The sequence below is a fragment of the Salmo salar genome, chromosome 18, assembly GCF_965601325.2.
Source record: "Salmo salar chromosome 18, fSalSal1, whole genome shotgun sequence".
Taxonomy (NCBI): Eukaryota; Metazoa; Chordata; class Actinopteri; order Salmoniformes; family Salmonidae; genus Salmo; species Salmo salar.
Window position 1 is genome coordinate 3,944,284 of NC_138308.1, and position 27,618 is coordinate 3,971,901.

Genomic DNA, 27,618 nt, shown 5'->3' on the forward strand with positions numbered 1-27,618 from the left:
ACGGCTTGTAACAAAAATAAATGGGCTTTAACGAAACACGGCTTGTAACAAAACATTTAAAATTAGCAGTAAGCTTTAGTTGTCTTTTTGCACTGAGTCAATTCCTCAAGCTGCTGTTTCCAACGTCTTATCATCGACTCATTAAGACCAAGCTCCCGTGCAGCAGCTCTATTTCTTTTTCCAACAGCCAGATCAATCGCCTTCATCTTGAAAGCTGCATCATATGCATTTCTCCATGTCTTTGCCATGATGAGGGTGACAAAATGACTACCGTAATCAGAATGATGGGAAGGTTGAGAGCGCTCGATTTAATCTAAACAGTAAACAAAAAAGTTGTTTAACCTTAACCCGTTTGGCAATTTCATTGGTCTAATGAAAGCTTCATGCCGCCAAAAAACTGAGCACGTCACAGAATGTGTTTTTTTGTAAGAAAAAAAATTGAAAGTGGGAAAAATCCATATATTGTTTAAGCCGCGATGTTCAAAGCGTGGGAAAAAAGTTGTGGCTTATAGTCCGGAATTTACGGTAATTGATTTAAAAAAAACAAAAAAACGATTTTTCGAAGAAATGTTTAAAAAAGGTATAATTTTAGTGAATGATATTATAAATACGACTGGTGGAGTGATGTCACACATGCAGCTAACACAGACATATGGAAATGTCTGCTCTACCCAAAATTACAACCAATTAATTGCAGCATTACCACAAAAATGGAAGAGGCAAGTAGAAGGGGAAGAAAGTAAGGAACTTGTATGTCGGCCCTGTATCAATGAACATAAATGGTTAAAGAAAAGTGTGATAAATAAAAACATATACCAATTTCATTTAAGGACCAAAAAGTGATAGCTATGCCATATAAATTGCAAAATAGTTGGGGAGATTTTCGATGTGCCCATTCATTTACATTTTACATTTACGTCATTTAGCAGACGCTCTTATCCAGAGCAACTTACAAATTGGTGCATTCACCTTATGGTATCCAGTGGAACAACCACTTTACAATAGTACATCTATATCTTTTTTTGGGGGGAGGGGGGGTAGAAGGATTACTTAATCCTACCCCAGGTATTCCTTAAAGAGGTGGGGTTTCAGGAAGGTGGTGATTGACTCCGCTGTCCTGGCGTCGTGAGGGAGCTTGTTCCACCATTGGGGTGCCAGAGTAGCGAACAGTTTTGACTGGGCTGAGCGGGAACTATGCTTCCGCAGAGGTAGGGAGGCGAGCAGGCCAGAGGTGGATGAACGCAGTGCCCTTCTTTGGGTGTAGGGACTGATCAGAGCCTGAAGGTACGGAGGTGCCGTTCCCCTCACGGCTCCGTAGGCAAGCACCATGGTCTTGTAGCAGATGCGAGCTTCAACTGGAAGCCAGTGGAGTGTGCGGAGGAGCGGGGTGACGTGAGAGAACTTGGGAAGGTTGAACACCAGACGGGCTGCGGCGTTCTGGATGAGTTGTAGGGGTTTAATGGCACAGGCAGGGAGCCCCGCCAGCAGCAAGTTGCAGTAATCCAGACGGGAGATGACAAGTGCCTGGATTAGGACCTGCTCCGCTTCCTGTGTGAGGCAGGGTCATATTCGTCGGTACGTAGTAGAGCATGAACCTACAGGATCGGGTCACCGCCTTGATGTTAGTGGAGAACGACAGGGTGTTGTCCAGGGTCACGCCAAGGTTCTTAGCACTCTGGGAGGAGGACACAATGGAGTTGTCAACCGTGATGGCGAGATCATGGAACGGGCAGTCCTTCCCCGGGAGGAAAAGCAGCTCCGCCGAGGCGAGGTTCAGCTTGAGGTGGTGATCCGTCATCCACACTGATATGTCTGCCAGACATGCAGAGATGCGATTCGCCACCTGGTTATCAGAAGGGGGAAAGGAGAAGATTAATTGTGTGTCGTCTGCATAGCAATGATAGGAGAGACCATGTGAGGATATGACAGAGCCAAGTGACTTGGTGTATAGCGAGAATAGGAGAGGGCCTAGAACTGAGCCCTGGGGGACACCAGTGGTGAGAGCACGTGGTGCGGAGACAGATTCTCGCCACGCCACCTGGTAGGAGCGACCTGTCAGGTAGGACGCAATCCAAGCGTGGGCCGCGCCGGAGAGGAGAGAGCAGTAGGAGTAGCAGTGTTTTCTGTGGTCATCCATGTTTCCGTCACTGCGCCAAGAAGTCGAGGGACTGGAGGGTAGCATAGGCTGAGATGAACTCTGCCTTGTTGGCCGCAGACCGGCAGTTCCAGAGGGTGCCGGAGACCTGGAACTCCACGTTAGAGTGGCAGCGGCCACGCGGTGTGAGGCGTTTGTGTGGCCTGTGCAGAGAGGAGAGAACAGGGATAGACAGACACATAGTTGGCAGTTGCCATTCCATGGCACATGGTTTATGAATTGATACGCAAAATAACGCCGAATTCAAAACTTAAATTACTATACACAATTCTTCCAACTAATAGAATGTTATATATACAGTGAGGGAAAAAAGTATTTGATCCCCTGCTGATTTTGTACGTTCAGTCTATAATTTATTTTGTATGATCAGTCTATAATTTTAATGGTAGGTTTATTTGAACAGTGAGAGACAGAATAACAACAAACAAATCCAGAAAAACGCATGTCAAAAATGTTGTAAAATGATTAGCATTTTAATGAGGGAAATAAGTATTTGATCCCTCTGCAAAACATGACTTAGTACTTGGTGGCAAAACCCTTGTTGGCAATCAGAGGTCAGAAGTTTCTTGTAGTTGGCCACCAGGTTTGTACACATCTCATGAGGGATTTTGTCCCACTCCTCTTTGCAGATCTTCTCCAAGTCATTAAGGTTTCGAGGCTGACGTTTGGCAACTCGAACCTTCAGCTCCCTCCACAGATTTTCTATGGGATTAAGGTCTGGAGACTGGCTAGGCCACTCCAGGACCTTAATGTGCTTCTTCTTGAGCCACTCCTTTGTTGCCTTGGCCGTGTGTTTTGGGTCATTGTCATGCTGGAATACCCATCCACGACCCATTTTCAATGCCCTGGCTGAGGGAAGGAGGTTCTCACCCAAGATTTGACGGTACATGGCCCCGTCCATTGTCCCTTTGATGTGGTGAAGTTGTCCTGTCCCCTTAGCAGAAAAACTCCCCCAAAGCATAATGTTTCCACCTCCATGTTTGACGGTGGAGATGGTGTTCTTGCGGTCATATGCAGCATTCCTCCTCCTCCAAACATGGCGAGTTGAGTTGATACCAAAGACCTCCATTTTGGTCTCATCTGACCACAACACTTTCACCCAGTTGTCCTCTGAGTCATTCAGATGTTCATTGGCAAACTTCAGACGGGCATGTATATGTATTCTTGAGCAGGGGGGACCTTGCGGGCGCTGCAGGATTTCAGTCCTTCACGGCGTAGTGTGTTACCAATTGTTTTCTTGGTGACTATGGTCCCAGCTGCCTTGAGATCATTGACAAGATCCTCCCGTGTAGTTCTGGGCTGATTCCTCACCGTTCTCATGATCATTGCAACTCCACGAGGTGAGATCTTGCATGGAGCCCCAGGCCGAGGGATATTGACAGTTCTTTTGTGTTTCTTCCATTTGCGAATAATCGCACCAAATGTTGTCACCTCACCAAGCTGCTTGGCGATGGTCTTGTAGCCCATTCCAGCCTTGTGTAGGTCTACAATCTTGTCCCTGACATCCTTGGAGAGCTCTTTGGTCTTGGCCATGGTGGAGAGTTTGGAATCTGATTGATTGATTTCTTCTGTGGACAGGTGTCTTTTTTACAGGTAAGATGCTGCGGTTAGGAGCACTCCCTTTAAGAGTGTGCTCCTAAATCTCAGCTCGTTACCTGTAATAAAGACATCTGGGAGCCAGAAATATTTTTAATTGAGAGGGGGTCAAATACTTATTTCCCTCATTAAAATGCAAATCATTTTATAACATTTTTGACATGCGTTTTTCTGGATATTTTTGTTGTTATTCTGTCTCTCACTGTTCAAATAAACCTACCATTAAAATTATAGACTGATCCTTTCTTTGTCAGTGGGCAAATGTTTAAAATCAGCAGGGGATCAAATACTTTTTTCCCCCCACTGTATAGGGGATACAATCTTCCCAGCTCTGCAGATTCTGCTGTGAGGAGGCAGTCATTAGATCATTTATTTTGGTATTGTCCATATGTAGCTCGTTTTTGGTCACAGGTCCAGCAATGGCTGAAGAATTGCTACATTTGCCTAGAACTAACGCTGCAGATAGCATTACTGGGTGATTTGAAAAGCCATAGTCAATCAATCAATAATATAATAATTATTTTAGCAAAAATGTTTATTTTAATTTACAGTCTGTAGAAGCTATGAGAATAGAAAGGTTCAATTGTTTTGTGAAGCGTCACAGCACAGTTGAAAAATATATGGCAAATAGAAATCCGAAATGGATGATGTTGATGGATAGATGGGAGGGGTTGAATGGAGCTGAAGGGTGGGACTAATAACAAGATTAACAATGTAAAACATACGGGGTCTGTAAAATGTATATAGGTTCAGAACTTTTGTGATATAGCACAGTTACAAATAGAAATCAAACTGGATGGACGTCAGAAATAGAGGAAGGACTAGAAACAAACAAAAAATAACTATTGTAAAATAGACTGTCTGTAAAATGTGTATAAGATGAATAAATTGAAGGTAAAAGCCAAAGTGTTAATTAGTTTGCTCCAATTGGGCGATCGGTGTTAGGGTTTGCTGGGAATAATAAAAAAGGTATATTCTTTAAAAAAGTATGTATGTCTATATAGGTATGTGTATGTGATATATATATTTACCAAAAAATAAATGGGGGATTGGAAATGATGCAGACAATTACATTGATGGAAGCAATATTCTTTCCGCAATATTAAAGAATTATAGATTTACATCTCTTGAACGCAATCAACTTGCCAGATTTAAAAATAACCTTACTGGGAAATCACACTTTGCAATAATCTGAGCACTGCGCCCAGAAAAATACGCGTTGCGATACAGACTAGACGTCATGTTGGGGAGATCTAAAATCGAAAATACTATGTAAATAATCCATTACCTTTGATTCTCTTCATCAGATGTCACTTCCAGGTATCACAGGTCCATAACGAATGTAGTTTTGTTCAAAAAAGCTCATCATTTATGTCCAAAAATCTCCGTCTCGTTAGCACATGATGTAAGCCAGCCGGACTTCTCGTCATGAACGAGGGGAAAAAATATATTTCCGTTCGTTCAAACATGTCAAACGTTGTATAGCATAAATCATTAGGGCCTTTTTTAACCAGAACATGAATAATATTCAAGGTGGACGAATGCATACTCTTTTATAACGTATTGGAACGAGGGTACCCAACATGAACTCGCGCGCCAGGTGTCTAATGGGACATCATCGTTCCATGGCTCTTGTTCGGTCAGATCTCCCTCCAGAAGACTCAAAACACTTTGTAAAGGCTGGTGACATCTAGTGGAAGCAATAGGAAGTGCCAAAATATTCCTAAACCCCTGTGTTTTTCAATGGGATAGGTTTAAAGTCAATACAACACATCAGGTATCCACTTCCTGTCAGAAAATGTCTCAGGGTTTTGCCTGCCAAATGAGTTCTGTTATACTCACAGACACCATTCAAACAGTTTTGGAAACTTTAGAGTGTTTTCTATCCATATATAATAAGTATATGCATATTCTAGTTACTGGGTAGGATTAGTAACCAGATTAAATCGGGTACATTTTTTTTATACAGACGTGCAAATGCTGCCCCCTAGACCCAACAGGTTAAGACTTTTGAGTAGTAAGACATGTATAAAAGCAACAGATACCATTACTAAGAAGGGGCTAGAAGCGTCTTATATGGTGAGCTACCGAGTGGTTAGGACAGGCAAACCCCATACTGTTGTGGAGGATCAGATCAAATGATTGACATAAAGAGCCGTTGTGTTGAACACTGTGCGATGTTTAACAGTGAGAATGGCAGAATGGTGAACTTAAGGAATTAAGGAAGACATCCTCTTCTGCATACCACTGGAAACCAGGACAACAGGAGAGGATATTTTTAAAGTACTGGACAGCTTTGTGACATCAAATGGACTTTGGTGGTCAAGATGTGTTGGTATCTTTACTCATGGCGCAAAAGCCATGACAGGGAGACATAGTGGAGTGGTAACGCGTATGCAAGCAGTTCCTCCCGATGCCACTTGGGTATACTGTAGCATCCACCAAGAGGCTTGCTGCCCAGGCAATGCCTGACAGCTTGAAAGACGTTTTGGACGCTACAGTGAAAATGGTCAACTTTGTTAACCTCTATGGGCTAGGTGGGACGCTAGCGTCCCCCCCGTGGTGCACTCCATCAACAGCAGGTGCATTTCAAGAGCGGCAAATTTGAATCCAAATAAATGTCAAAATTCAAATTTTTCAAACATACAACTATTTTACACCCTTTGAAAGATAAACATCTCCTTAATCTAACCACGTTTTACGATTTCAAAAAGGTTTTACGGCGAAAGCATAAATTGAGTATGTTAGGACAGTACATTTACAAGAGTTGTGTGTAATGTTTTGTCAATTCAAAGACAGGGTCACCAAAACCATAAAACCAGCTAAAATGATGCACTAACCTTTTACAATCTCCATCAGATGACACTCCTAGGACATTATGTTAGACAATGCATGCATTTTTAGTTCTATCAAGTTCATATTTATATCCAAAAACAGCGTTTTACTATGGCATTGATGTTGAGGAAATCGTTTCCCTCCAATAACCGGCAGTCAAGTCAACACCACAAATTAAATAATTAAAATTAGAAAACATTGGTAAAATATTATATTGTCATTTAAAGAATTATAGATTTACATCTCTTGAACGCAATCAACTTGCCAGATTTAAAAATAACCTTACTGGGAAATCACACTTTGCAATAATCTGAGCACTGCGCCCAGAAAAATACGCGTTGCGATACAGACTAGACGTCATGTTGGGGAGATCTAAAATCGAAAATACTATGTAAATAATCCATTACCTTTGATTCTCTTCATCAGATGTCACTTCCAGGTATCACAGGTCCATAACGAATGTAGTTTTGTTCAAAAAAGCTCATCATTTATGTCCAAAAATCTCCGTCTTGTTAGCACATGATCTAAGCCAGCCGGACTTCTCGTCATGAACGAGGGGAAAAAATATATTTACGTTCGTTCAAACATGTCAAACGTTGTATAGCATAAATCATTAGGGCCTTTTTTAACCAGAACATGAATAATATTCAAGGTGGACGAATGCAAACTCTTTTATAACGTATTGGAACGACGGTACCCAACATGAACTCGCACGCCAGGTGTCTAATGGGCCATCATCGTTCCATGGCTCTTGTTCGGTCAGATCTCCCTCCAGAAGACTCAAAACACTTTGTAAAGGCTGGTGACATCTAGTGGAAGCAATAGGAAGTGCCAAAATATTCCTCAGCCCCTGTGTTTTTCAATGGGATAGGTTTAAAGGTAATACAACACATCAGGTATCCACTTCCTGTCAGAAAATGTCTCAGGGTTTTGCCTGCCAAATGAGTTCTGTTATACTCACAGACACCATTCAAACAGTTTTAGGAACTTTAGAGTGTTTTCTATCCATATATAATAAGTATATGCATATTCTAGTTACTGGGTAGGATTAGTAACCAGATTAAATCGGGTAAAAAAAAATTATCCAGCCGTGCAAATACTGCCCCCTAGCCCTAACAGGTTAAAGCAAGGCCCCTGAACTCTCGTGTGTTTTCTGCACTATGCAATGATATGGGCAGCGACCATGTAACACTTTTACAACATACAGAAGTGCGCTGGTTATCAAGGGGCAAAGTATTGACATGTTTTTTTTTTTAATTGAGAGATGAGCTTAAAGTTTTCTTTACTGACCATAATTTTCACATGTCTGACCGCTTGCATGATGATGATGACGTTTTTCACACGACTGGCCTATAGCGACTGGCCTATAGCGAAGCACTTGAGTGAGTTGGGTGCGCAATTACGCAAGTACTTTTCCGAAACGCATGACACAAACAACTGGATTCGTTATCCCTTTCATACCCTGCCTCCAGTCCACTTACCGATATCTGAACAAGAGAGCCTCATCAAAATTGCAACAAGCGGTTCTGTGAAAATTTTATTTAATCAAAAGCCAGTGCCAGATTTCTGGATTGGGCTGCGCTCAGAGTATCCTGCCTTGGCAAATCGTGCTGTTAAGACACTGATGCCCTTTGCAGCCAAGTACCTATGTGAGAGTGGATTCTCGGCCCTCACTAGCAGGAAAACTAAATATAGGCACAGACTGTGTGTGGAAAATTATATAAGACTGAGACTCCAGTACAACCCAACATTGCAGAGTTATGTGCATCCTTTCAAGCACACCCTTCTCAATAACCTGTGGTGAGTTATTCACAATTTTCGATGAACAAATCAAGTTTTATATGTAAGATGGCTAAATAAAGAGTAAAATCATTATATTATTATTTGTGCCCTCGTCCTATAAGAGCTCTTTGTCACTTCCCACGAGCCAGGTTGTGACACAAACTCACACTCATTCTTATGTTTTATATTTGAGATTCTTCAAAGTTTCCACCCTTTGCCATGATGACAGCTTTGCAAACTCTTGGCGTTCTCTCAAACAGCTTCATGAGGTAGTCACCTGGAATGCTTTTCCAACAGTCTTGGAGTTCCCACATATGTTTTTCCTTCACTCTGCGGTCCAACTCATCCCAAACCATCTGTTTGTTCCCACACTCGGGACTCTGACTCTCTATTGGTTACAGACTTTTGGCCTCCTATCCTATTCTAACAACCTCTCACCGGCTTTGTATTCATGTTACCTGATAAAATTGCTGTACAATATGATCTTGTTGCCATCTAATGCACATTAAAATGTCATAAATCAACACTGCAGAGCTCTCCCTTTCATCTGCTGTGCCTTGATTGTATTACTGCTGATATCTGGAAATGTGCATGTACACCCTGGCCCATCTACTGTTGCTAGCCCCAATTCTGACTTGTGCTCTGATATCTGCTTCATTGATTTCTGCTCTCGTAAAAGCCTGGGTTTTCTGCACATTAACACTAGGATCTTATTACCTAAAGTTTATAAATTGAAAGTGTGGGTTCACAGCTCCAATCTACATATTTTGGTCCTTACTGAGATGTGGTTAACCTCTATGGGCTAGGTGGGACGCTAGCGTGCCACCCGTGGTGCACTCCATCAACAGCAGGTGCATTTCAAGAGCGGCAAATTTGAATCCAAATAAATGTCAAAATTCAAATTTTTCAAACATACAACTATTTTACACCCTTTGAAAGATAAACATCTCCTTAATCTAACCACGTTTTTACGATTTCAAAAAGGTTTTACGGCGAAAGCATAAATTTAGAGTATGTTAGGACAGTACATTTACAAGAGTTGTGTGTAATGTTTTGTCAAGTCAAAGACAGGGTCACCAAAACCATAAAACCAGCTAAAATGATGCACTAACCTTTTACAATCTCCATCAGATGACACTCCTAGGACATTATGTTAGACAATGCATGCATTTTTAGTTCTATCAAGTTCATATTTATATCCAAAAACAGCGTTTTACTATGGCATTGATGTTGAGGAAATCGTTTCCCTCCAATAACCGGCAGTCAAGTCAGCGTCACAAATTAAATAATTAAAATTAGAAAACATTGGTAAAATATTATATTGTCATTTAAAGAATTATAGATTTACATCTCTTGAACGCAATCAACTTGCCAGATTTAAAAATAACCTTACTGGGAAATCACACTTTGCAATAATCTGAGCACTGTGCCCAGAAAAATACGCGTTGCGATACAGACTAGACGTCATGTTGGGGAGATCTAAAATCGAAAATACTATGTAAATAATCCATTACCTTTGATTCTCTTCATCAGATGTCACTTCCAGGTATCACAGGTCCATAACGAATGTAGTTTTGTTCAAAAAAGCTCATCATTTATGTCCAAAAATCTCCGTCTTGTTAGCACATGATCTAAGCCAGCCGGACTTCTCGTCATGAACGAGGGGAAAAAATATATTTACGTTCGTTCAAACATGTCAAACGTTGTATAGCATAAATCATTAGGGCCTTTTTTAACCAGAACATGAATAATATTCAAGGTGGACGAATGCATACTCTTTTATAACGTATTGGAACGAGGGTACCCAACATGAACTCGCGCGCCAGGTGTCTAATGGGACATCATCGTTCCATGGCTCTTGTTCGGTCAGATCTCCCTCCAGAAGACTCAAAACACTTTGTAAAGGCTGGTGACATCTAGTGGAAGCAATAGGAAGTGCCAAAATATTCCTCAGCCCCTGTGTTTTTCAATGGGATAGGTTTAAAGGTAATACAACACATCAGGTATCCACTTCCTGTCAGAAAATGTCTCAGGGTTTTGCCTGCCAAATGAGTTCTGTTATACTCACAGACACCATTCAAACTATTTTAGAAACTTTAGAGTGTTTTCTATCCATATATATTAAGTATATGCATATTCTAGTTACTGGGTAGGATTAGTAACCAGATTAAATCGGGTACATTTTTTTTATCCAGACGTGCAAATGCTGCCCCCTAGCCCTAACAGGTTAAGGAAGAGTGTTAACCTTTCTGGTTATAACCTTCTGACTGGCTCTCGTTCAGGCAAATGAGAAATAAGTGCACTCAGGCTATCCGGAAGGCCAAAGTTAGTTCGTTTAAGGAGCAGTTCTCTCTGTGGGTCTAACCCCAAGAAGTTCTGGAAAAAGGTTAACTTGTTATGGATAGGAGGCAGTATTTTCACGGCCGGATAAAAAACATACCAGATTTAATCTGGTTATTACTCCTGCCCAGAAACTAGAATATGCATATAATTAGTAGCTTTGGATAGAAAACACTCCAACGTTTCTAAAACTGTTTGAATGGTGTCTGTGAGTATAACAGAACTCAAATGGCAGGCCAAAACCTGAGAATATTCTGTACAGGAAGTACCCTGTCTGACCATTTCTTGGCCTCCTTTGTCATCTCTATCCAAAACAGAGGATCTCTGCTGTAACGTGACACTTTCTAAGGCTCCCATAGGCTCTCAGAAGGCGCCAGAACGTTGAATGATGACTTTGCAGTCCATGGCTGAAAAACAGTAGCGCATTTGGATAGTGGTCGATCTTAGAACAATGAGACAGGTGCGCGCGTGCACGTGAAGAGTCCATTTTACATTTTCAGTCTTTGAACGGAAACGATTCCCGGTCGGAATATTATCGCTATTTTACGAGAAAAATCGCATAAAAATTGATTTTAAACAGCGTTTGACATGCTTCGAAGTACGGTAATGGAATATTTAGAATTTTTTTGTCACGAAACGCGCCGGCGCGTCATCCTTCGTTACCCTTCGGATAGTGTCTTGAACGCACGAACAAAACGCCGCTATTTGGATATAACTATGGATTATTTGGAACCAAACCAACATTTGTTGTTGAAGTAGAAGTCCTGGGAGTGCATTCTGACGAAGAACAGCAAAGGTAATCCAATTTTTCTTATAGTAAATCTGAGTTTGGTGAGTACTAAACTTGGTGGGTGTCTAAATAGCTAGCCTGTGATGGCCGGGCTATCTACTCAGAATATTGCAAAATGTGCTTTCACCGAAAAGCTATTTTAAAATCGGACACCGCGATTGCATAAAGGAGTTCCGTATCTATAATTCTTAAAATAATTTGTTTTTTGTGAACGTTTATCGTGAGTAATTTAGTAAATTCACCGGAAGTGTTCGGTGGGAATGCTAGTTCTGAACGTCACATGCTAATGTAAAAAGCTGGTTTTTGATATAAATATGAACTTGATTGAACAAAACATGCATGTATTGTATAACATAATGTCCTAGGGTTGTCATCTGATGAAGATCATCAAAGGTCAGTGCTGCATTTAGCTGTGGTTTTGGTTTTTGTGACATTATATGCTAGCTTGAAAAATGGGTGTCTGATTATTTCTGGCTGGGTACTCTCCTGACATAATCTAATGTTTTGCTTTCGTTGTAAAGCCTTTTTGAAATCGGACAGTGTGGTTAGATAAAGGAGAGTCTTGTCTTTAAAATGGTGTTTAATAGTCATATGTTTGAAAAATGGAAGTTTTCGGATTTTCGAGGAGTTTGTATTTCGAGCCACGCCCTATCATTGGATATTGGAGCGGTGTTCCGCTAGCAGAACGTCTAGATGTAAGAGGTTAAAGACCTCTTGAATTAACCCTCCTCCTCACAGCTGTCCATGTCCCTTAATATTGATGATGTGGTTGTTACTGACAAGAAGCACATGGCTGAGCTCTTTAATCACCACTTCATTAAGTCAGGATTTCTATTTGACTCAGCCATGCCTCCTTGCCCGTCCAACATTTCCTCATCTCTCACCCCTTCTAATGCGACTAGCCCTGATGCTCCTCCCTCTTTTTCCCTGCCCGCTACAAAGTTTCTCCAGGCGATCACTGAATCCCAGGTGCTAAAGAGGCTCCTTAAATTTGACCACACAGAAATATCTGGGTCAGATGGTTTAGACCCTTTATTCTTTAAGGTTGCTGCCCCTATCATCGCCAAGCCTATCTCTGGGGAGGTTCCCATTACTTGGAAGGCAGCCACGGTTCGTCCTTTATTTGAAGGGAGAGATCAAGCTGATCCTGTTATAGGCCTATTTCTATTTTGCCCTGTTTATCAAAAGTGTTGGAAAAACTTGTCAATAATCAACTGACTGGCTTTCTTGACGTCTATAGTATCTTTCTGGTATGCAATCTGGTTATGGATGTGTCACTCAATGATGTCACCATTCCCTTGATTCTAAGCAATGTTGTGCTGCTAGTTTTATTGACTTGGTCAAAGCTTTGATACGATAGACCGTTCCATTCTTGTGGGCCAGCTAAGGAGTATTGGTGTCTCTGAGGGGTTTTTGGCCTGGTTTGCTAACTACCTCAAAGAGTGCACTGTATAAAGTTAGAACATCTGCTGTCTCAGCCACTGCCTGTCACCAAGGGAGTACCCCAAGGCTCAATCCTAGGCCCCACGCTCTTCTCAATTTACATAAACACAGCTCAGGCAGTAGGAAGCTCTCTCTCATCCATTTATATGCAGATGATAGTCTTATACTCAGCTGGGCCCTCCTTGGATTTTGTGTTAAACACTCTACAACAAAGCTTTCTTAATGTCCAACAAGCTTTCTCTGCCCTTAACCTTGTTCTGAACACCTCCAAAACAAAGGTCATGTGGTTTGGTAAGAAGAATGCCCCTCTCCCCACAGGTGTGATTACTACCTCTGAGGGTTTAGAGCTTGAGGTAGTCACCTCATACAAGTACTTGGGAGTATGGCTAGACAGTACACTGTCCTTCTCTCAGCACATATCAAAGCTGCAGGCTAAAGTTAAATCTAGACTTGGTTTCCTCTATCTTAATCGCTCCTCTTTCACCCCAGCTGCCAAACTAACCCTGATTCAGATGACCATCCTACCCATGCTAGATTACGCAGTCGTAGTTTATAGATCGTCAGTTGAGGGTGCTCTCGAGCGGCTAGATTTCCTTTACCATTCGGCCAACAGATTTGCCACCAATGCTCTTTATAGGACACCTCATTGCACTCTGTACTCCTCAGTAAACAGGTCATCTCTGTATACCAGTCGCAAGACCCACTGGTTGATGCATATTTATTAAACCCTCTTAGGCCTCACTCCCCCCATCTGAGATATTTACTGCAGCCTTCATCCTCCACATACAACACCCGTTCTGCCAGTCACATTCTGTTAAAGGTCCCCAAAGCGCACGCATTCCTGGGTCACTCGTCTTTTCAATTCGCTGCAGCTAGGTATTGGAACGAGCCGCAACAAACACTCAAACTGGACAGTTTTATTTCAATCTCTTCATTCAAAGACTCAATCATGGACACTCTTACTGACAGTTGTGGCTGCTTTGGGTGATGTATTGTTGTCTCTACCTTCTTGCCCTTTGTGTTGTTGTCTGTGCCCAATATCTTTTGTACCATGTTTTGTGCTGCTACCATGTTGTGCTGCTGCCATGTTGTGTTTCTATCATGTTGTTGTCATGTTATGTTGCTACCATGCTGTGTTGTCACGTGTTGCTGCCTTGCTATGTTGTTGTCTTCGGTCTCTCTTATGTAGTGTTGTTGTCTCTTGTTGTGTGTTTTTGTACTATATCTTTTTTTGCATCCCAGCCCCATCCCCGCCGGAGGCCTTTTGCCTTTTGGTAGGCTGCCATTGTAAATAGGAATGTGTTCTAAACTAACCTGCCTAGTTAAATTAAGGTTAATAAAAAAAAATGTATCAGCCTATGTGACATCAAATAGGGCCAACCAACTTTCTGGTAGAGAATGCAGTGATGATTACAAAAATTGTTGCCTGAAATAAAGCACAGTGCACTATGATAAACTGCATTTAACGGCTTCCATAAAGTGGCAGTTACGTTCATATAGAGGATGTTGCAATAGTCGACAACCGATAGGAACGTCAACTGAATAATCTGCTTTCTACTCTTTAGTGAGTTGCAGGACCTATTTCTATACAAGAAGCCCATTTTATTCTCAGCTTCTTAACTAACTGATCATTATGTTTTTTAAAAGACAGCATTTCATCTATCCAGATGCCCAGATATTTGTGGGCACAGACATGATCAATATGGACTCTATCCAAAGTACATAGGCTTAAATCATCAGAATTGTTTATGTGCTGGAGAATAACATATACTTTGTTTTTTTTACCTGCATTCAGTAATACAATGAAGGCAGACTATAGTTCAGATAGAGCCTGGTCAACCGTGGGGACAATAGCATACACAACAGTATCATCGGCATACAAGTGCACGTTATCATTTTTTACAGACAAGTTGATATTGTGAACAGTGAAAATTACAGGACCCAGAATCAACCCCCGCGGGACACCTTTTGTAATATCCAGTAAACCTGTTTTAACATCCGTACATAAACAGTGCATTCGGAAGGTATTCAGACCCCTTGACTTTTTCCACATTACAGCCTAATTCTAAAATGGTTCCACACACAGCCTACAAGCCACTGATGCAGACCTTTGGAACATCTACATTTAGCTTCATAGTCTAATAAATTAATGTAATATAGCCTACACCTTCACAATAAAACCATTATTTATTTTAGACAGGTCTAAAGAAACATGATATGAAGGAAATGTAGTCTATTTCAGAAGAACAGAATAGCATACTCTGAGTTGTCCTTATGTTAGGTCCTGATCTGGCTATGCCATATCATTTAGCAGACTAGATTTTCTTAGAATTCCGTGGCATTATTTTATAGTATGAAGAATACAAATGAACAAAGCTGAATAAAATAGAAAGGCTATTTTTCTCCAAACGATTTGATGGAGTGCGCACATGCGGCTATTCTGTGTTGAGCGGTTAACAAAGAAATAGGTACTCTTTTATGCTTAATTTAGAGTTATTAATGAAACGTTAGTTGTTCTACAAACACTGGGCTATATGTTTTTATTTTTAATACATTGTAAGGCTGCATGATGTGACTAATGATGATTTGAAAAAAGTTGCTTGAAAGGCATGAACTCTGCTTTGTTTTTTGCGCAGGCTGTACACACTTCGTCAGTCTCTCATTTACACTTGATAATGCTTCCAATTTCCCAGCGGCATCCCGTTTGTCTGGCCATAATGCACCCCAAAAAAAAAACATGCCTTTTGCAGCCCTTCTCCCTGTGTGCTGCCTGCTCCGAAGCACCACTCACCTCACTCACACAGCTCTCCATCACGTCAGCTGGTCTTTCACACAGGCTATAAGTGAAGACAGACACATCGGGGACGCAACTGTCCGTGTCCTTATCCAATTCCGAGGTGCATATTGAAGATATTGTAAGAACTGTCCACATTTAGTTTTTGTCAGCCACAAGATGAGTAGGCCTGAAGAGCAGCAAAAGCACTAGCCTATGTCAATCTACTATCCCCCATAGTACAAAAGTTGAGCTATTCTGTGCGAGAAATAAATATTCCAAACAAAATCTGGGACAGTTGTGGGATGCGATAGATCCCAAATTAACACAACCACTATAATAAAAAAAAAATGAAAAAGGTTTTTGCCGAATGAGGCTGACGCAACACATCAGAATGTTTAGCTGAAAATGTTGATCAACTATTACACTTTCTTCACATTATAAGCGCAGCGTTGCACACACGGCAGTAGGCTATAAGCGCGAATGTTCCATTAACGGGAAAACATTATCAAAATTGACCACAAATGTGATTATGCATGTTATGCTTTTATTATAAAGGTGCATTTTTATGGTGAAAATGATCTTCCCAAAACTTGAAACTCGTGCTGCATACAGTATTATAAAGTGGATTAATGTGCTTATTTTTAAGAAGTTATTTGGCCACTTTAGTTATGATACAAACCTTATCAAAACATGAGGTGTGCGACTAGGATTCGACAAAGTAAAACAAATTAAGTATTGTTTCTTGCATTAACCTGTTCATCATTCACAAGTGATAACATATAATTTGTAAGTGATAGGCTAATATTGTCACCCATCAGACTATTCTTGATTTAATCTTGGCTTTACATATACTAAATAATATATGTGTGAAGTTCATTTTGATTTAGAATGGACCATTAACATGCACCTGACTTGAAACGGGCAGGGGGAAAAAATAAATTTCATCTCTGCACATAAATAGCGAATGGAGGACACTTTTCCTGTGGTTCTTTTTCATACTTTCATACTCCTGTTGTAAAGATAAGCAAGGTGTTTTATATTTGCTTAATATTAGGAAAGTTGAGAAATAAATATAGTAGGCTTAGCCTATAGAAAGCTGATGGGATTCTTCTCTTTTTAAGAGAGGCCATCAATCTGTTTTCTCGCACAATTGCATAGCCTATAGAAATGTTGTGCAACATGACCTCATGGACTCTCATGAAGTGTTTGATTAGATTTTCGATGGCATTTGCATTGATGTCATAGTGATTAGAGGGACAATAGTGCTGAGTACCAGGCAGTTAGCAAATTTGGTTGGCTACTAATGACCATTAGCAGCATTAGAGCTTGGAGAAGCCTAATTACCGTGACTAAATGGTCATGTGGAATTTGACTGACTCGTGACCACCGGTGTGGCAGTAATACGGTCACCACAACAGCCCTAATCTACACACAATACCCCATAATGACAAAGCCAAAACTGTTAATTTAGACATTTTTCAAAATGTAATTCACCCTTTGCTATGAGATTCGAAATTGAGCTCAGGTGCTTCCTCAGGTGACACCCCTGTCGTCCTCCACTAACATCAAGGCGGTGACCCGATCCTGTAGGTTCATGCTCTACAACATTCGCAGAGTACGACCCTGCCTCACACAGGAAGCGGCGCAGGTCCTAATCCAGGCACTTGTCATCTCCCGTCTGGATTACTGCAACTCGCTGTTGGCTGGGCTCCCTGCCTGTGCCATTAAACCCCTACAACTCATCCAGAACGCCGCAGCCCGTCTGGTGTTCAAACTTCCCAAGTTCTCTCACGTCACCCCGCTCCTCCGCTCTCTCCACTGGCTTCCAGTTGAAGCTCGCATCTGCTACAAGACCATGGTGATTGCCTACGGAGCTGTGAAGGGAACGGCACCTCCATACCTTCAGGCTCTGATCAGGCCCTACACCCAAACAAGGGCACTGCGTTCATCCACCTCTGGCCAGCTGGCCCCCCTACCTCTGAGGAAGCACAGTTCCCGCTCAGCCCAGTCAAAACTGTTCGCTGCTCTGGCACCCCAATGGTGGAACATGCTCCCTCACGACGCCAGGACAGCGGAGTCAATCACCACCTTCCGGAGACACCTGAAACCCCACCTCTTTAAGGAATACCTAGGATAGGATAAAGTAATCCTTCTAACCCCCCCCCCCCCCCTTTAAAAGATTTAGATGCACTATTGTAAAGTGGTTGTTCCACTGGATATCATAAGGTGAATGCAAGTCGCTCTGGTTAAGAGCGTCTGCTAAATGACTTAAATGTAAATGTAGATTGCTGAGGATGTTTTATTTAATACATTTTAGAATAAGGCTGTACCGTTACAAAATGTGGAAAAAATTCAGTGGGTTTGAATACTTTCCAAATGCACTGTACATTGTGTTCTATCTGTCAAATAATTTTTAAACAAGCTACGTTCAGGCTGCTCTAGGCCAATTGAGGAAAGCGTCTGAATTAGCAGTGAGTGATCAAAAGTATCGAAAGCCTTCGACAGGTCAATGAAGAGGGCAGCACAACATTTCCTTTTATCCACAGCGTTAACCACATGATTTATAACTAGGGATGCAGCTGAGATGATGCAATGACCTGGTCTAAAACCCGACTGATGTACATTTAGAATACATTTCAAAGTTCTTAGCTAAGAGATAATCAAGGATTCTAATATTTTTGCTAGGCAAGAAAGTTTAGAAATAGGCCAATAATTATTTAAGTCTGGGGTCACCACCCTTGTGAAGGGGTTGTATATTGGCCGCCTTCCATATCTTGGGGATAGTACCAGAAATAGTCATCAGGTTAAACATATGATTTAATGATTTAGAAATCGGGAGCAGAGAGCTGCAGCAAAAATGGATCCAACATATCAGCCCCAGTGGATTTTCCAACAGTCTTAAGCAAGGCATCTAGCACATCACATATAGTAAATTGTTGACATGAAAACAAAGATTCACTCGAAGTTGATGGGTTTAACAGTCGAGTCAGCTAGGTGCTGGAAGAGCTGTCGATTGATTGACAAGGGTCAATTAAAGCACCGTTTCTCTCAAATACAAATGCTGCCGAAATAAAATGATGATTGAAGCGTCACTTATTCCATTCTTCTCAGTTATGATGCCGGAGTCAGAACTTGCTTAGGCAGGGAAGAAAAGGAATTTGTATTCTTCAGTGCTTTTACTGTTTTCCAACAGCATTGAGATTGCCTGCAATGACAACAAGCTCAGTCTGATGATGCTGCTGTGACACACCGCCCCAGACAATGATGGATCCTCCACCTCCAAATCGATCCCGCTCCAGAGTACAGGCCTCGGTGTAATGCTCATTCCTTCGACGATAAACGTGAATCTGACCATCACCCCTGGTGAGACAAAACCGTGACTCGTCAGTGAAGAGCACTTTTTGTCAGTCCTGTCAGGTCCAGCGACGGTGGGTTTGTGCCCATAGGCGACGTGTTGCCGGTGTACCTGTCCCGCAGGTGTGATGTTCGGATGTCCTGATCCTGTGCAGGTGTTGTTCCACGTGGTCTGCCTCTGCGGGGACGATCAGCTGTCCGTCCTGTCTCCCTGTAGCGCTGTCTTAGGCGTCTCACAGTACGGACATTGCAATTTATCGCCCTGGCCACATCTACAGTCATCATGCCTCCTTGCAGCATGCCTAAGGCACGTTGACAGATGAGCAGGGACCCTGGGCAGGGACCCTGGGCATCTTTCTTTTGAGTCAGTAGAAAGGACTCTTTAGTGTCCTACGTTTTCATAACCATGACCTTAATTGCCTACCGTCTGTAAGCTGTTAGTGTCTTAACGACCGTTCCACAGGTGCATGTTCATTAATTGTTTATGGTTAATTGAACAAGCATGGGAAACAGTGTTTAAACCCTTTACAATGAAGATCTGTGAAGTTAATTGGATTTTTACGAATTATCTTCGAAAGACAGGGTCCTGAAAAGGTACATTTCTTTTTTTGCTGAGGTTATATACATTTGCTACAATTTCTAAAAACCTATTTTTGCTTTGTCATTATGGGCTATTGTCTGGAGATTTACGAGACAAAACAAACAATTGAATCCATTTTTGAATAAGGCTGTAACTTAACAAAATGTGGAAAAAGTCGAAGGGTCCAAATATTTTCCAAATGCACCATATGCTTGAAAATCTGGAGATCCTAAACATGTTTATGTTAACTACTGGTCAATTACTCACTGGTCCATAGTGTATGGCCACCATTCTTTACCTGATTAAAGGTATAAATAATGACTGTGTTTTTCCCTCCTCTCCTCTCATTCACTCTCTGCACCTCTTTTCTTTGTTCTTTATTTGGATCCCCATTAGCTGACGCCTTGGCCCTAGCGACCGCTAGTCTCCCTGGAGTCCACAAAAGAAAGACATTACAAGCATAACAGAGATGCCCCTAAAACATATGAAAAACACTGTCAATTTTGCAGTTGTCACAATGGACAACGGTAGACATCACAGACATTGAATAAGGAACAGTGAGACGAGAGAACTCAAAGAAACAAAATACTTCTGACACAAACCCTCTTAACTTCCCTGACTCTCTCTCACGGTCTTTATCCCCAATAAAGAAATGAAAACAGTTGCAAGCTGTGGGACTGCCTCCTTTAAAATAACAAATAATCTTAAAACATTTTTCTTCTGCCTTCTCTCCCTCAGACGGACCGAGCGGTGCAGTTGCTGTTGGAGACTAGTGCTGACAACCCCAGTTACTACTGTGACTCGCTGAAGGCGTGTCTGGTGACCACCATCACCTCCTCAGGGCCCTCCCAGAGCACCATCAAACTAGTGGCCACCAACATGATCGCCAACGGCAAGCTGGCAGGTAACTGGAAGCCATATAATTAAATATAACTCTAGTTTATGGAAGGTTTATGACATCTGCCACTCTAGTATTTTATTTCTAAGCTGCCCTCCCAGAGCACCATCAAACTGGTGGCCACAATCATGATCGCCAAAGGCAAGCTGGCATGTACTGGTGGCCATAAAGCTAAATAGAACACTAGTTCCATTAAGTTTTATGATGTCAGTCACTCTAGTATTACACTGTATATCTACGCAGGTGGCAACAAAGAGACTATTGTTTCAACTGTGGTACCATTGTGGTGTATGCCATGGGATCTTCCTACCTTGGCTCTAATACCCAGACCAGCCTAGGCAGAGCCTCTGCCATTGCACAACCCCCACCTCTAGTTCTATGGAGTAGGTTGTGTGTTGAGTGTATTATTATGCAGTGTATTATTACCACGGTCCCCTTCTGCAGCACAACAGCTCACATAACAGGTAGTTTAACTCCACAGCCCATAAAAAAAAGGCCTTGTAGCGCAGTTATAGTTTCCCTTAGTAATCAACCCTCAACCACCCTCATCTCACACACTCCATCACTCTCTCTGTCTCGCTCTCTCTCACTCTCTTTTTCTCCGTCTGTCAGAGGGAGTGCAACTGCTGTGTTTGATTGACAAGGCTGCGGACGCATGCCGATACCTGCAGACCTATGGGGAGTGGAACCGCGCTGCCTGGCTGGCAAAGGTAACTTATCTTTCACTCATCTGTCCATCATCAGTATCCCATTTAAAGTATTAGGGCCAGAGAAACTCTCAAATCATATTGCTGGGCTGGCATCAAGGAGATGGTTCGTTGCAAATCAAGAGTGTACTGTAATATAAAATGTTGTAGTATTTAAGATAAAGCCTATAAAACATCATTTAAATTATAACTTGATCGCTTATGTGTGCCTCTGTATGCGCATTTGCCTGCACATGTGTGTCAGGTGCGTCTGAACCCGGCAGAGAGCTCAGACGTGCTAAAGCGTTGGGCAGAGCACCTCTGCTCCCCCCAGGTCAACCAGAAGTCTAAGGCCATCCTAGTGCTGCTGTCCTTGGGCTGCTTCCATAAAGTAGGAGAGATGCTCCAAAGGTAACAGTAACAGCCTCTCTCTCTCTCATGTTCCCTATTATCAGCTCCTCTGGGACTTTATTCTGCTTTTTGCTCAGCTCTGTGTTAACCATGACTCTGTCTCCATATTGGTCCTCATTGTCTAACTTAGAGCATTTACAAAGGTGTGGTGGTGCTCTCCTACCTTGCTTGTCTCATCACATTCAATATTGATCTGCTCTGTGTAAGTAGACCTGCTGTCTCAGTGGCAGCCTGCATTTTAATGTGCCTCTCCCCATGACACATCTCAAATGAAATTAGAAAGGCGTGTGGCTGGCAGGTTGACGTGAAACTTCAAGAAAGTTGTGATGAAAGTCTATGATGTCGCTTCCACCCCTCCTCTATTTCTCTCTCTCCTGTCTCTACCTCTTTCTCCCATCCATCCATTCATCCATCAATCTCAACTGTGACAGCATGAGGTACTTTGACCGTGCAGCGCTCTTCATTGAAGCCTGCCTGAAGTACGGTGTGATGGAGGCCAACGATTCCACCAATATCCTTTCAAAGTCAAGACATCATACAGTCTGGCTGTGCAAATCAGGTTATTCTCAATCTTTCTCACAAAGTTTGTCTAGTCTAATACTACAGCAGTCTGGAACAGAATGGACTTACTGTACCTTTATAGTACAGTTCACATGCTTTATTTTCTTTACCTGAAGAGTGGACACCACACTACCTTTTGTACTTTGATGTTTTATTCAGACAGAAGAGAGGGAGATTGATGTATAGGTGAAACAGTATGAAGGGTTGAGGCGGGGATTGAACCCCAGTCTCCGGGGTTGTGGTACACAGTATGTGCAGAGCCAGAAGTGTTAACACTCAACTACAGGCTGAACACTTCACATCCTTTATCCAACCAGATCTTACTGTGCATTGGGGTTTGTCTGTTTCTTGTTTTTAGCACACTTTATTTAGCAACTTAAATTCACTGCCACTCTTTAAATAGCTAGGTTAGGCTACTTTCTGTCTAAGATATCAGAGAACTCGAACACAGAGAACAAAAACTCTGATTGTTATCCTGGAGGGGCATACTCTGCTAGGTTAGCCCATGAGAGTAGTCTGCTGTGTGTCTGTTCCATGAGTAATCTTGATTGAGAGGAATCGAAAGTAGTTGTTGTGCAGAATGTCCTGGGTTCGGGCCCATTGAGTGTTTTTATTTGATACCATTTCCCAGTGTTTTCTCCTTGACCTATGTGTTGCCACATAAGCTGATCGGGGCTGCGTTCGTGGACTACGCCCGACTGCTGCGCACCCTGGGCCTGAGGGAGAGCGCCGCGTTCTGGGCATCGCGGGCAGGGGGCGCCGGAGAGCAGCTGCTGGAAGAACTCTTCCAGGGAGAGGGGGCAGTGCCCGAGGAAACGGAGGGCATGGAGAACACCGAGTGATCCCTGAGTGTGGAGGAGAGGGGAGGAGTTTCCCATAAGCAAAGATTTATGATCAGCTAACGCTCACCCCTCCTAATCGTAACTATTACAGGTGAAAATGCAAAACTGATCTTGGATCAGTGTTCTAGGGGCAATTTAGGGGGAGAGGAGAGGAAGTGTTTGTCACTGGAGATTGCCATGTCTGTTAATATGTTTATGTGTGTTCTGATTCATCACATGATCAGTGTATGTGTATGCATGTCGATTTCTCCCCCAGTGGCAGGCCAAATGGAACCATACACTCACTCACACAGCAAATGCATACATTCATCTAATGCATCAATTTATGGTTATTAAGAACAGATTAAGAGATTATAATCAGTTTTTGTTGATTGATTTGAGGTTTTGAATGGTCTGTTAGCTTTATTTTGAGTGTTTTGTAATAATCTGACTCTTCTGTGGAAGATTCAAAGTTTGCTGACTGTCGATGTACTGCAATTACTGTTTAAAGCAGTTAAAAGTGGCACAACCTTTTATCCTTCAACATTCTGTATTATGCACTCCCTTTTATTTAATCCTGGTGTCAGTGTAAATTAAATTAATGTTTAAATGTTTGAATGAATGACATTAGGTCAAGTGAGTGTCCATTCCCTGTAGCTCAGACATGAAACATGTCCCACACAGTGTACCTGACCTGGGTTCAAATACTATTTGAAATCTTTCAAATACTTTGAGTGTTTGCTTTAGCCTGCTTGGAGTGTCAGATGGGCGTGGTTTGCACGGTTGAGACGTATCTATTGGTTATATTGCAACAGGCAAGCTCAGTCAAGCACAGCTAAGTATTTGTGGTAGTATTTGAGCCCCGGTCTGCTGTGTAGTAACTGAGAGTAGGTGGTATAGAGTAGCTCTATTAAGACTGACCAAAGCCAGGCATAGTTAGCACAGGGGACTGCATTCATCAACTTGTCCCTCCATTACAGATGGGACACTGATGAGGCTCTTCCTCTAGTCTAGTTAGCCAGGATTGTTTGCGCTAACAGACACAGTATATTATACCCCTACACAGAAGAGAGGATTTGACCACTGTTAGCTATAAGGGCTTCTTGGTTAATATATAAAATGTGGGCATGAAGTATTCAACAGTTGGATTGCAGATTGATCTCCAGCTTTTTCCTATAAGGACATAAGATGTCAGTTTTATTGTGTGTTTTCTGATGTGTGAAGTATGAAGATGTCTCATTAAAATATAATGTTTAGCAAATCATTCTAATGGACCAGAAAAGACAGAATCAGCATGAAGTTGACTGCTGTTCTGTCAAGATCACTAAAAGTCCTCCCTCATCAGGAGCATGGCATTGGCTGGTACCAGGCTCAGGACTAAAATGAACCAATCAGCAAGTACTTCCTGTTGCATACTGTAGGGTTGCAATTCTAAAGGATCCACAAACTGCATTACACAATCTGTATCTAAGTACAGTTGAAGTCAGAAGTTTACATACACCTTAGCCAAATACATTTAAACTCAGTTTTTCACAATTCCTGACAATTAATCCTAGTAAAAGGTCAGTTAGGATCACCACTTTATTTTAAGAATGTGAAATGTCAGAATAATAACAGAGAGAATTATTTATTTCAGCTTTTTTTTCTTTCATCACATTCCCAGTGCGTCAGAAGTTTACAAACACTCAATTAGTATTTGGTAGCATTGCCTTTAAATTGTTTAACCTGGGTCAAACGTTTCGGGTAGCCTTTCACAAGCTTCTCACAATAAGTTGGTTGAATTTTGGCCCATTCCCCCTGACAGAGCTGGCGTAACTGAGTCAGGTGTGTAGGCCTCCTTGCTCGCATACGGTTTTTCAGTTCTGCCCACAAATATTCTATGGGATTGAGGTCAGGGCTTTGTGATGGCCACTCCAATACCTTGACTTTGTTGTCCTGAAGCCATTTTGCCACAACTTTGGAAGTATGCTTGGGGTCATTGTCCATTTGGAAGACCCATTTGCGACCAAGCTTTAACTTCCTAACTGATGTCTTGAGATGTTGCTTCAATATATCCACATAATTTTCCATCCTCATGATGCCATCTATTTTGTGAAGTGCACCAGTCCCTCCTGCAGCAAAGCACCCCCACAACATGATGCTGCCACCCCTGTGCGTCATGGTTGGGATGGTGTTCTTCGGCTTGCAAGTCTCCCCCTTTTTCCTCCAAACATAATGATGGTCATTATTAACGGATCTATTTTTGTTTCATCAGACCGGACCAGAGGATATTTCTCCAAAAAGTACAATCTTTATCCCCATGTGCAGTTGCAAACCGTAGACTGGCTTTTTTATGGCGGTTTTGGAGCAGTGGCTTCTTCCTTGCTGAGCGGCCTTTGAATGGTTATGTCGATATAGGACTCGTTACTTTTGTACCTGTTTCCTCCAGCATCTTCACCATGTCCTTTGCTGTTGTTCTTACTCGTTTTACTATGGATATAGAAACTTTTGAACCTGTTTCCTCCAGCATCTTCACCATGTCCTTTGCTGTTGTTCCATGTCCTTTGCTGTTGTTCACTTTTCACACCGAAGTACGTTCATCTCTAGGAGACAGAACGCGTCTCCTTCCTGAACGGTATGATGGCTGTGTGGTCCCATGGTGTTTATACTTGCATACTATTGTTTGTACTTGCATACTATTGTTTGTACAGATGAACGTGGTACCTTCAGGCGTTTGGAAATTGCTCCCAAGGATGAACCAGACTTGTGGAGGTCTACCATTTTTTTCTGGGGTCTTGGCTGATTTCTTTAGATTTTCCCATGATGTCAAGCAAAGAGGCACTGAGTTTGAAGGTAGGCCTTGAAGTACTTCCACAGGTACACCTCCAATTGACTCAAATTATATCAATTACCATATCAGAGGCTTCTAAAGCCATGACATAATTTTCTGGAATTTTCCAAACTGTTTAAAGGCACAGTCAACTTAGTGTATGTAAACTTCTGACCCACTCGAATTGTGATACAGTGAATTATAAGTGAAATAATCTGTCTGTAAACAATTGTTGGAAAAATGACATGTGTCATGCACAAAGTAGATGTCCTAACCGACTTGCCAAAACTATAGTTTGTTAACAAGACATTTGTGGAGTGGTTTAAAAACGAGTTTTAATGACTCCAACCTAAGTGTATGTAAACTTCCGACTTCAACTGTATCACTAGGCTAAACCAGTCTAACTGTTGACTCACACCCACATACCAAAAACTGTATAGCTCTTAAACCACTCACCAAAAACGACCAATCCCATGTCAACTCTTCCGTATAGGGTGTTAGGAGAGCGGGTAAAATATAGTTTTTTTCCCCTGCCTCGTCTGTCTTGTTAAAAGTCAAAACTATTAAAGAAATTAATTATTAAAAAATATATATACAAAAAAATATGTGAATGATGTACATGAAAAGTAATTCTGTGTTTAGTAGCACTTGTATTATGTTTTCTTGTTCTGAAGTGATATTGTAACTAAATCCGTGTGTCGTTCTGTTGCCGAAACACGTGAGTGCTGTTCTAGTTTGGGATCTTGTTTGACCACCCTAGGCAATGTCACAATGGTAACCCACGCTTATTTTGGGGATTACACAGGGCTTAGTTCCCACATATCCATGACATGTAGTTTGTGTGTTTGGAGTTTTAGTTTCCATTATGCCTGAAATGGACTAGAGTCCAGACCATAGAAATATAATCTATGGTTTACTATTTCTGTGGTCTAAAAGATCCAATTAGTTGATATGATACTGTTTATTTTGATCTAATCATGTCCTACAGTATTGTCAAAGTAATATTGGCCCCCACTGTACCCCTAGCCTGGTCCCAAATCTATTTATGCTGTCTTGCCAATGCTGCCCATAGGAGTTGGCAAGACAGCACAAACAGACCTGGAATCAGGCTACTGTACCCCTTCCTTCTGGTGTCTTTTAAAGTAGATTTGTATTAACAACTGCTGCTTTGTTTCATTTTGTTGTTAAACTTTACAGAACAACTGTCTGCCTTTTAAGGGGTTATTGTATGTGACTTGGACGTTAACTACATATAGAAAAAAAATCTGCCTTTTTATTTTGTTTTGATTGAAGACAATTTAGAATTTTGACGGTGTCAAAAATGGAAAAGCTTTGCCTTTTTTTCTTGTCGTCTCATAATGTTTACACTGAGTGACCCTCACATCCGCTTTGAGCTTTATAAATCTTGTTCTAGAAAAAAATTTAAAATGGATAGCAATAAAAGCATTTAAAGTATCTACCTATATTGTGTCTCTCTCTATCTGACCACATGTGGGCACTGTTGCACTATGAGAGAGACAAAGTGAGTAAAAAAGTGTATCAAACAGCCATGGACAGACTGGAATTCCTTTGGGAAATCCCTTTTGCACATTAAATCAAATGTTAAGTAATTTAAAACGTCTAAGCCGTGGGGAGGGTCTAAGCTGACATGGAATTGTTTTCAGGAGGTCATACCATGGATTGTTTAGGTATTTGATTTTGGATTTTAGCACCCCTTTATGTATAAAAACATATATTCAAATTATTGGATAAAATGTTTTATTTGGCCTTTACTAGCTCAT

The 27,618-nt window shown here is 41.7% G+C and overlaps 1 protein-coding gene across 2 annotated transcripts in view; it reads left to right on the top strand.

The window, feature by feature from the left end:
- Positions 1-27,292, top strand: part of wdr11 (WD repeat domain 11) — a 236,000-nt gene extending 208,708 nt beyond the window's left edge. For both annotated transcript variants that reach the window (XM_014154429.3, XM_014154430.3), the window contains exons 25-29: positions 20,390-20,555; positions 21,162-21,259; positions 21,501-21,646; positions 22,078-22,157; positions 22,868-27,292. In XM_014154429.3, coding sequence (XP_014009904.1) covers positions 20,390-20,555; positions 21,162-21,259; positions 21,501-21,646; positions 22,078-22,157; positions 22,868-23,049 — 672 coding nt within the window. In that variant the 3' untranslated portion in view covers positions 23,050-27,292. The remainder of the gene's footprint in view (positions 1-20,389; positions 20,556-21,161; positions 21,260-21,500; positions 21,647-22,077; positions 22,158-22,867) is intronic.
- Positions 27,293-27,618: the final 326 nt, after the last annotated feature.